An 11,224-nucleotide genomic window follows, 5' to 3' on the forward strand; every position below is an offset into this window, starting at 1 on the left:
AATTCCTCAAACAAGCTCGAAACGATCGTGGAAGCTGCGGGCCAACACATTTGTGTTCATGCTAGTGTGGCATGATTGTGCCATGTAATTTCTAGAAGGAGTAGTGTTTTCAGTACACACATCAGCTTTTTGACCCTAGTGACCCCATTTTCCAGGACTGCATAAAAAATTGGTAGGCTGTCCGTGGAGACCCATTAAAGAGAACAACAGAGGGCCGGGCCTGAGGAAGGAGTTGATATGTAACTGGACAAAGTGATTTATAGCCATGCAAGGCTGTTGCTGACGTTTGTTACTAACTAACCAACCAACTAACGGAGAGACACAACAATTGGTTGTGCTGCTGTCCGCAGCTAAAAACTATGTTTGGAGAGGCACATCAGCAAAACAAGCTTCTCAACGGACAGTTAACAGTGCCTGCAAAGTTCGGCCCATGGGCATTGCAATGAGATTTTATGGGCTGCGTAGCATGCAAGGCCTAAATGCAGACATAGACAGGCTCTGTCAAAATTGAAAAGCACAGTCAGTTTTTGAGCTGTTGAAACATTTGCAGTACAGAATTGGGCAGAATTCAACCACTTTGTTTTGGGGCATATTATTAACCACATCCAACAGAGGAAGAACCACCAATTACAGGGATGGGATATGGTAGGGAGGAGCGTTGCCTTTGTCTGGCCAGTATTTTAAGGTTGACTGTAACCTAGTTTGCTATCTGCGTGGTCCATAAAAACTAATCAAACCTAAATTGCGTCATTTTTGAAGTCATTTTTTTGTCAAAAGTTACCACTGCCATGTCACTGTAGATTTAGGTGATTGGATTCTGCCTTTGATGATACAAGCATGGAATTCGGCACACAGTCAGAGTATATCATGAGAAAGATGTTTGGTTATAGGGCCATCGCAGATTTGCCCTTTGAAAAAATATGGGTAGAATGACAAGCAATGGCAGCCATTTTGAAAATTTTGAAAATTGCTTGTTATTCTACCTAATTTTTTTTTTTGAAGGACAAATCTGTGATGGCCCTATAGCCCAATATCTTTTTCATGACATACTCTGACTGTGTGCCAAATGCCATGCTTGTATCATCAAAGACACAATTCCCCCTAAATAATTTCCCGTATCTGCCCCACTAACAAAGCACTTGGTGACTTCAAAATGCATTCCTCATTTTCCTCAGTAATATCCTTGATAATATTTCTTCTGTTTACTACACAGGCCGACCTGATACATCTAGGTGCCAAGTTTTCACCCTGCATGCATAGAGACCGTCAGATCCACCAAAGCATCGATGATGACAGGGAATTAGAAAGCACGACGGGATGCTGTATAAGAACAGACAAATCCGGCTGCGTGCAAACCCTCCCAGAAGACTGTCCAGTAAGTTAAAAAAAAAAAAAATTTAAATTTAAAGGTAATATAAATCATTTGCAAAACATCAATAAACAAAAGTACCAAATTATTATGAAATACCTTACTTGACTGTAAGTGAATAATAGTCTCAAGCATCCTGTAAAAGCAGGGTACCGAGTGTGCTGTCATTTTCAAGAAAAGTGGAATTTTTGTGTCAATTTCCAATCATGGTCAGCCAACCATCATTGGGAAAATACTGATTTATTTTTCAAACACTGCCCCCAATTTTACCAAATTTAGTTAGTCCACATTTTGTTTGCAGTCAGTTACAGATCCAGCTAGTCTGGTTCCCTGACCTGACAATTCCCCAAAGTCTGTAAAGTGCTCCGTTTCGTCTGAAGTAGGGTAAGGGAACCAGACTACAAGAACAGCATTTTTTCTTCCTTGGTTTTCCAGCATCTAGGAACACAAAACTTTAAACGGGTCCGGTAACAATATTTGCTATAAAATATAATTCCCAAATCCATCCATTTCTGAAAATTACAGCAAAAGCAAATGTTGTATATTACCTATAAACTAAAAAGATAGCAATATAATGTCACTATTCTGGCACTGTGCCAGCTTAGCTAATCAGTGTTCCATTGTTTGATCAAATAACAGGTGTTTTCCTTTCTTTCTTTCTTTCTTTTTGTAGACGCGGTTTTCAAATTTCATCAAGTGGCCGGATTCAGCGGATCCCGAAAATTCCAGAACGTCTGGGTCTGTCTGCGGACAAGATCCAAGGTATAAAGGGATTGAGAATAATTGCCAAATGGTGTGTAAGGCCCCAAAAAAAAAAACTCGGTCTCTGGTCAGCGCGCGCGTCGATTTTAATCATGCGCGTCAACCTTCTTTTTTTTCTTCAAATTAACACGGAAGCTACAACAGCGCCCTCTATTGCCGCGCCTCCTCAAATTTTTGTACCAAGGAGCACCAAGGAATGGGGAAATTGCACCAAGGCAAATGATAAAGGGCACCAAGGCAAATTATGGAGGACACCAATGTATAATGAGGACACAAAAAAGCAAAATAGTACCCACCTTGTCTGTACAATACAAGCTTGAAAAAAAAAAGCCACCAAAAAAAAAAAAAAAAAAAAAACGCGTCGCCGCATCAATTCTGAAACTTCGGTCTGACCAGAGACCGACTATTTTTTTTTTGGCTTAATATAACATTGATGTATTTCTCAGTTTAATTAAAAAAAATTCAACATTTAATGAAAAATTAAAAAATTTTTTGAACAGATCTTGCACCAACCCGGCCTCGGTCCCTCCCTATGAGTGGGAGGATAACATCAGTAAATGGCCTGTAAGTAGTACAACGTTGATTTTATTTTGCAAGTCATATTATTTTATTGTTATTTTTATTGTAACCAAAATGTGTTATCTCTAGTGAAACTGCTTTGAGCATCTTAGAACAAGTTCGAGAACAATTTGTAGTTAACCATAATCTGAGTAACTGTCATTGAAACTGTGAAGAGTCTGTTTCCAAAATGCTATAAACGCCATTTTGTTACCATTTAGAATCCCGCCCTCTCTTTGTTGCCCAAAGTCAGTTTCGACGGCCTTTTGTATAGTTAAGCACAGTTTAAGAATACAACACAGCGACAGATGTGTTACACTGTGTATGTTCTACAAGTTTTCATAATCATGAAAGTTTTAAAAACTTTTTCATCGTGCGACCGCCTCTAGTCAAATGATGGTCAAAATATTGTCATGAAACTTCTGAGTCCTGGCTCCCTGCTGCGCTGTATGATGCACACGGCTGTTGGTAACCAGTGATGGAAAGGCGCCCCGTGGTCCAGTTCCAAATAGACGACTAGAGTAGTCCAACCATCCCTTGTTCGAGTAAAGTTAGTCGAACAATGGTGAACTATGAGCTCGGTGCGCCACCGAAAGAGGCGCCCTTTTACCTAGCAACAACGTCCCATGGGCGGGACATTTCGCTGGTTGACGCGCACCATTCCTTGTGTGTGACGCACGTACACCAGGGTATTTGTACTATGTACACGCAGTGGCCGCACTTCGCGGAAAATGCAGTCAGGCAAGATGGCGTCGGTCGGTCACCCCCAACTGTACTTCCTTAGCCGGTAGGGGGTACGAAGCGGATAGTTCGCGCCTGAACTTGCTCAAAGATGCTCTTGTTGACATAAAGTATCCATGATTGGACCTGACTATTTACAACTTCCTCAATTGCTCTCACACCAGATATGTTGGGAAAGCTTCGAGATACCAGACAAGGAGCACACCACATGCGAACTGACCGGTAGACCGTGCTGCGTCGGTATCTACGGCAAGTGCATGATCGTCAGTAGGGACCAGTGTGCATTTGTCAACGGATATTACCATGAGGAGGCGACGTTATGCTCACAGGTTCGTGTCCAGAATGGAAAGACCAAAAAAATTGGCTAACAAGAAAATTAACGAATCTTTGCATTGTTATTTTGATTTTAAAAATCTGTTTTAACTCGATTTAATGGGTCCAACATATCGTTCATCCCTGTTAAGGTTACGTATGTAGTCCAACATTGTAACTTATAATAGCAGAGATTTGATCAGTTTTTAATTTTTCATTTTTTTCAGGGCTCGGTGCTCTAAGAATTATTCTGTTTTTACCTCATTTCTAGATAAATTGCTTGGATGCCGTATGTGGTCTGGTGAATTTTGCCAATCCGGAATATCCAGATCAGATCTATCGAATCTTTCTCTCGCTATTTCTTCATGCTGGGTGAGTTTAAAAGATAAAAATCTTAAAACATCAAAATCTTAAAGAAGAATTGTTAAGAATAAAATGAAATTGTTTTTAAAATGGATTTTGATCGTTAATGACTATCTGCCCTTTGTTCCATTCCAGAATCTTCCACTGTATATTGAGCGTAATTATGCAAATGACAATCCTGCGAGACTTGGAGAAGCTTGCCGGCTGCTTTCGTATCTCCATCATCTACATATTCAGCGGTATCGGGGGCAATATCACAAGTGCAATATTCATTCCTTACAGGGCAGAGGTAATTTTGCTCTCTTAAAACAAATTATTTTTTCAAAGTAAAAGATAATGTTGCAGTAAAGTTTTGTTGCAAAAAAAAATGTTGGCCTTGAATCAGTTACAGGTACAGGTGTTATCATTTGTTTATCTCTCCTCGTCCCCCAGACGGGACCAGCGGGTGCCCAGTTTGGCCTCCTCGCCTGCCTGGTGGTAGAGGTCCTCCAGAGCTGGCAGATCCTCAAGTCTCCCTTCAAGGCCTTGGCCAAGCTCCTCTTCATCATCGCCCTGCTCTTCATCCTGGGCCTGCTGCCCTGGATCGACAACTACGCCCACCTGGGCGGCTTCATCTGCGGCACCTTCCTCTCCTTCACCTTCCTGCCTTACATCTACTTCGGGGAGTTTGACCGGACCCGTAAGCGCGTCCAGATCCTGATCAGCATCCTGTGTCTGCTGGCCTACTACTGCCTGGTCTTCACCGTCTTCTACCTCCGCCTCCTCAAGGACTGCTCCTGGTGCCAGTACTTCAACTGCGTGCCGCTGACGAGCGACTTCTGCAACGATATGGATCTCATCCTGGACAAGATTCCCGTTTTATGAAGAGCTCTCTCACGCTTCGGGTCGTCATTTATGCTTAACAATGCCACAAGAGGGAGCCCTGATAATGGACACCAGAGAAGGCCCCTCAGCTTTGCTGATTTTAATATTCATGCCCTTGAAGGATGGTTTTTGCAATGACACGAATCTCATAAAACTTGGGAGGTGATTCTTTCCTTTGAGGTCGTTATTTTCTTAAGCTTGACTCAAGAGAATACACTTTCCAGAATTTTTTTTTCTTCAAGAGTGTGCTTTAATTGACAGCTTCAGCAATTTCAATAGATTTGTTTGTCGCTAAAATAAAGAAAACGATTCGCATAAATGAATGGATGGATTTGCTAACATCTGCTCATAGCTTGAACACACGAAGGCGCTCTATAACAACACAAACCTGAGCCGCAATTCTTTGGCCACGTCCGAGCTACTTGGCTACGGCTGGGATTTATACACATGCCTATGGGAAGTGGCTGCATAGACCTGCATGTTGTATCCAGCTGTAGTAGCCCTAGATGGATCACGGACTGATTGCTCATTTAACACAAGAGGGCGCTCTTTACTGTATGTAGTACTAGTAAATGGTGCACCATTGATGGCTATTTTTGGCGACATGGGTCTCGGCCACTTTGGAGTTCAGGCTTTTTTAACAGGTTTTCCTCGACCATAATTTGTATCTGCTCAAAGTGGGACAAAAGAGGGCGCCCTCCGAATCCAGCAGTTCCTCGTGGTAATAATGTTGACACTTTCTATTAGACATATGATGTAAGAAATAGGAATGAATACCAGCTAAGCCAGTTATTCCACAACTTATATTTATTCCCACAATTTCTCGGCAACATTTTTCATACCTGTTCTTGGAGTTGGCCATTCTCAAATTGGTACATGATATTTGGAGGCTACTGAATTTCTCCAAATTGGTAAAATATTTAAAATTCCCATTCAGGGTTTTATCACCGTGAGATCACTTTTCAATTTCTTTTTGTAATATTTACATTAAAAATTAACAACTGCCCATGTGTATATATACATCGTTTTGTGCCAATTCCATGCAGCCAAAAAATTTGAACGGATTTTTTCAAGGTTTCCATTTCGATAATTCCTCTTATCATATTTTGTTTTCTCAAGCACAGGCAATTACCTTTTTTTTTTAAATATTGAAAAGTTTTCATTGCTTTCACTACTATCCGTGTAAAGAATTTTTAAAAAAAATAGCCACAAATAGAACAACACAAAACAGCTCATCAACTGGTACAAAAGAATTGTTGAAAACAAAGCGTCATCTCAATTTCACTGAATTTATTATAACAACTGCTGGTTTTTTATTGTACAGTAAGAACAAAATATACACGCATTTACATTCCTGGGTTTTTTGTACAATGGTATGTATGTATATATACATGTACAAGTAAACGTATTTACAAGTTATGTATAAAAAAATCCTTATTTGAAAAATCAAGGTTTTTTACATTATATACATCATTGTAGACGCCATGTACAGTTTAAATTATAGTTCACAACCAATTTACAGTTGCCATATTATGTTGAAACAATTTTTTTTTTTAAATATGAAATACTGTACATATATTTGCACCAGTGTGTTCGACCATTTACACTTAAAACTTTAAAAAAAAATGTGCCACTTTACAAAGTCACAATTGTGACAGGTGTTATAGAAAATGAGATTTATACACTAAAAAGAGGTTGTATACTTAAAAAAAAAAACAATGATAAAATGTACATTTATGGAAAGCCTCATAGTTTGGTCAAAAGCACTCATGTGTGAAAGTGCGTGCCTAGCGTGTCTTTCCGGGCATTGAATTTTACAGAAGAGAAATTTGAAATAAACTGAAATAAAAGGTAAATGTTTTCCCTTTCCTTTCCCTTTTTTGTCAGCTCGTTGCTACTGTCACGAAAAGTTAGTGTTTAATTAGTTAAAAAATAAATAGTTGAGATGTTTTTTTTAATTCAAATAACCCAGTAAACACAATTTAGTTTATGGAAACAGATATAGATTTTGGTCCAAGGAAAACACATTTTTTTCTCAGACTTTGTTGACGTCTCACAATACTTAAATTACTTTACAATTCGGCAGCATTTTGTACACCGCAAGGGTGTCGTTGGTTTAACATTAAAACCAGAAGGCACAATCAAGTGTTTACAACATTCAAGTCGTGAATAATGCAAAAGGCAGTGCACACATGAATCGCCACAGGAAACCACAAATTACTGTCAACTTCGGCTGTCACCAAAATAGCCAAACTTTCAATTTCGTTTTCCAGTGCACGATGTTTTACAAAACGTAAAAAAAATAACAAATTCATGAGCTTATCAAAGGTTGGTATTGGTCAGCAAATAACTTATTGGGTGGTTTTACTTTTCCTGTAGTATTTCATTTTAATCGGATGATATTCACCATTTCAGTCTAAAAGAGTTTATTTGCTTCATTTGTTTTTACAATGCCATTAAAATAGATTCAATTTCTTAACGAGAAAGTGAAAGAAAAACTGGTTTAGGATTCGAAATATGATTAGTGAATACCCAACACTCTGTTGTTTTATCGCCAATGTTAAGTAAGTTTTGTTGCTTTAATTAGCTTATAATGAATACCTTTTCAATCGATTTGAAGTTTCAGTTGTTTTATTTATTGTTTTTGTCATTTTATGATGTTTTGACCAAAAAGGGAATCTCACCGGAATTTGGACAATCCGAATTTGTTACAAGTTACAGAAGTTTGTCGATCTGCGCACGTAGTGCAGTCAGCGGTCTGGTGCTGCCGTCGGCCCGGGAAGCCAATGAGAAACGCCCTTCTGAAATCATCGGGAACCCGTGTTGTCTCCTCATCTCTGATTGGTCGGAGAGGGCCGAGCGGCAGTCGTCATCGTCATCGGAGAACACTTCGTCGCTGCCGGTGCTCTCACGAATATTTCCGAGGCGTCCCGAGACAGTGTTTCGGCGGATGTGCGCTCTTGGTCGTCTTACTGTTAGTAGAAAGGATTTGGAAAATAGAGGCATACTTAATTCATGAACATTTGTTTAATAAAAATGACGGGAATGACTATTTAAATTCAATTTGCCTTTAATTTGGTTTGATTATTCTATTGGTTGGTTGTTTTGTTTTTTTGTCATGAGGCTGACTATCACGTGTTCACAAAGTTAGACGTTGTGGGCATATAATGCCGACATTCGGCTGTTAATTCTTCATGTATATCTCATGAAATATGGATATGCTTTAAAAGTACAGATCGGCAAGAGAGAGGCATGACGTATACAGTAATGTCATGATCAAAACATTGTTCTGTTTTACATGAAATTTAATACAGACAAAAGTAAAACATTTACATTTTTATCACAAAAGATTCTCACCTGCCGAGCCTGGTCGTTTGTTTATTGGAGGCAATCCATCTTGACAGCTCTCGCATCCAGAATCTTGAGAAGATGGCCTCCTCTTGGGAGAAAAGTCGGCCAGAGACAGGGACGCCAGGTCAAAGATGTCGTCGTCGCTGAATGACTGCGACCGTCCTCTGGTGTCCAGGTCGTTCAAGCCGTCCTCGCAGTAGGACGACTCGGAGCCGTAGCAGGAATCGAACTCCGTGTCGGTGACCGAGGAGACCCGGGTGCACATCCTGCACAGCCCGCTGCTGCGACGGCGGCAGTCCGCGCTGAAGACACCCCTTGAACTCGAAGACTCGGAGATGTCGGGAAGATGGTTGCGGGGGACTGGGGACCCTCGGCTGGGCTTGGCCCAGTCGAAGGCACTCAGGAAGCTGGAATCTGCCACGGTGGTGGATGCCTTGCCTTGCTTGATGAGGATGGTGGCGCAGACATCGAAGCCGAGACTGAGGGCTTGCATGAGGGGAGTCACCCCGTTGAAGTCGGCCACATCCACGCTCATGCCACACTCCACCAGGGCGTCAACCATCAGCTTGACTGACGCGGCGCTGCCGGAGCTGGCAGCGTGGAACAGGGCCGTGCGCCCGCTGACGTCGTTGTGGTTCAAGTCCAAGTTGACGTCGCTGTACTGCAGCAGCAGATCCACCTCCCTGTCTTTGCCTTGCAGACACGCCCACGAGAGGGCACTCCTCCCCGTAGCGTCGGTGGTGGCGACAGCGGCACCCTTCTTGAGCAGCATCTTGACGACTTTGCGGCGGTTCTTGGGATCCTCCACGAAGATGGCGTGGATGAGAGGCGTCTTGCCGCACTCGTCTCTCTCATCGGGACTCGTTCCGGCATCCAAGAGCATCCCAACTTGACGGGGACGACCTGCCGAGATGGCACGCACCAAGGCATGGTGGCTTGACTTGCACTCCTGCGGGAACATGATGGTTACGATCGGCCGAAGATGTTGATAAACAATCGAGAGAACTGGGTTGGCTTGCTGATGCGAGCTTGTTGAGTTTTCAAACCCCGGGACTACAGAGCTATAGTACACAGTCTGATGTGTAAGCTCCAGAAAACCCGATGGCTTAAAACAGCTACACACGCGTTGCTCCCGCTCGTCGAAGTTTGATCGAATGACAACCTCCCAAACCCATCTGTTTCTTATATATCATTCCCGCATCGCGGGCCTCACTGCATGCACAGTGTACTAGTATCCCACTGCATCGTCAACCCAGCTGCTTTCGTCAGCAGTTCATTCATACGGCATCTCCACCGTCAACAGTGACATCGCGCCGTACGTCGTACCATACGAAACGCCGTGTTTACCAGGCGAGGTTTCAGTTACCCTTCTACGTCACCTTCGCGGTTTCATGACGAGAATCGCGTTTTTGTGTGTCGGGTTGACTGATACACTAGACGCGAGTCATCTTTATCGATTCTAATAAGCTGCTTTGACACTGGCGTAGTTAGCGCGGTCATGATTTTTCAACGATTTTTCTGCTGGTGGGGATCGAAAGAGGTGCCTGGATCCTCACAAAGAAATTTGAATGTGGGTTACTTTCAATGTGGTATTTGGTTTACCCAAACAACTCTTCTGTTGCTTTTCGTCAGAAAGGTAATTGGACCCGTGTTTTCATAATATCAAATTTTGTTTGTTTCTGCCTGACCCTTGTCGGCTTTTGTCTCCTCCCAAATAAACACGAAAACTGTCTGCCAGGTTGACATCTTGACCCATCATCCATAAGATTTAAACGTTTGCTCTTTGCAGATGTCTGCTATCGACCTTTTTCGACCCAAATGTTGGCACGTAGGCGCACCTTTGTCTCAACTATCTGTCTGATTTCAAACCAAAAATTATTGCGGTCATGCAGCAACTTTATTTTAACCAAAGAGTATTCTAATTCTAATGGTTGCATATTCCGTCTCTAATATTGCGCAATTGCATTTGGCTTCATCCTATTTAATCAAGAACCAAAAAACTCTTACAAATCAAAAACTTTTCGGGTTTCCACCCGCGCAAAGTGTCACTTTCGCAAAAGTATATTATAAAGATATTTTAACCACAGTAGCGTACTTTGTAAAAAAAAATGTGCATCCCTTGTCAACACCCAACAACGTGAAACAATTCCAACGTCTTTAACTACGCTCCATATGATTTTGCTTTGAAAATGTATGTACTGATCACGTGTGGTCTAGCGGTTGGGCATAGGATTCATGATTGTGGGTTCGAGCCCCACCGTGGCCATGCGTGTTGTGCCCTTGAGTAAGGCGCTTTACCTCAATTACTCCTCTCAACCCAGGTGTTGAATGGGTACCGGCATTATTTAATGCTGGGAAGGTAACAGACTCGCTGTGGAGGAGGTGTGGCGATCCTCCCACAGCAGCATTTCATGGACTCGAGTCTGGCCCAATCGCTAACGAAAGAGGGATGGGTACTCCGTTCCTGTGAACACAGGTTCGTCCCCTTTACCTTTACCTTAGGACTTATACAAGTTGTGTTTCTGCTGATCCCAGAGGGTCATTTGTACCTCATTGATTTACTAATTGGCACTTGTGAGTCGGGCAGTGCTATTGTATAGGATTACCCGTGACTCCATTGAATCGTCTAACTCCGGCCAACTGTGTAAACCAGATACGTGAAGAAGACTTTCAGTGAATAGCCATTCTAAATCAATTGAATAGAACTTGTGTACACTCAGGGACCAGCTTTACTATAGGCTTGCCTAATAACAGTCGTTTAAAGCTCATTCAATCGTTTACCTTTTTTTTTCTTTGGAAGCAACAAACTTGCTCAAAATCTTAAGAAATGTCACAGGTGTATAACATCTAACTTGTTGATTTTTCAGCTCTGTGGATAAACATTTTGAGAAAACTGAGAAAACG

The 11,224-nt window shown here is 41.9% G+C and overlaps 2 protein-coding genes across 6 annotated transcripts in view; one reads left to right on the forward strand and one right to left on the reverse strand.

Annotated features, from left to right (window-relative positions):
• LOC119738415 (inactive rhomboid protein 2-like) overlaps nucleotides 1-6,843 on the forward strand; it is a 54,054-nt gene extending 47,211 nt beyond the window's left edge. For all 5 annotated transcript variants that reach the window (XM_038213308.1, XM_038213310.1, XM_038213309.1 and 2 more), the window contains 7 exons: nucleotides 1,214-1,375; nucleotides 2,043-2,131; nucleotides 2,632-2,695; nucleotides 3,595-3,759; nucleotides 4,014-4,114; nucleotides 4,241-4,394; nucleotides 4,538-6,843. In XM_038213308.1, coding sequence (XP_038069236.1) covers nucleotides 1,214-1,375; nucleotides 2,043-2,131; nucleotides 2,632-2,695; nucleotides 3,595-3,759; nucleotides 4,014-4,114; nucleotides 4,241-4,394; nucleotides 4,538-4,969 — 1,167 coding nt within the window. In that variant the 3' untranslated portion in view covers nucleotides 4,970-6,843. The remainder of the gene's footprint in view (nucleotides 1-1,213; nucleotides 1,376-2,042; nucleotides 2,132-2,631; nucleotides 2,696-3,594; nucleotides 3,760-4,013; nucleotides 4,115-4,240; nucleotides 4,395-4,537) is intronic.
• A 460-nt stretch (nucleotides 6,844-7,303) lies between these two features.
• LOC119738417 lies at nucleotides 7,304-10,187 on the reverse strand. Its single transcript, XM_038213312.1, has 2 exons — nucleotides 8,327-10,187; nucleotides 7,304-7,941 (listed from the first exon to the last, which is right to left on the reverse strand). Exons 1-2 carry the CDS (start codon nucleotides 9,279-9,281, stop codon nucleotides 7,685-7,687), a joined length of 1,212 nt encoding a protein of 403 aa, XP_038069240.1. The 5' UTR covers nucleotides 9,282-10,187; the 3' UTR covers nucleotides 7,304-7,684.
• Between the last annotated feature and the right edge of the window lie 1,037 nt (nucleotides 10,188-11,224).

This window comes from Patiria miniata, unplaced genomic scaffold, assembly GCF_015706575.1.
Source record: "Patiria miniata isolate m_02_andy unplaced genomic scaffold, ASM1570657v1 HiC_scaffold_3, whole genome shotgun sequence".
NCBI lineage: Eukaryota > Metazoa > Echinodermata > Asteroidea > Valvatida > Asterinidae > Patiria > Patiria miniata.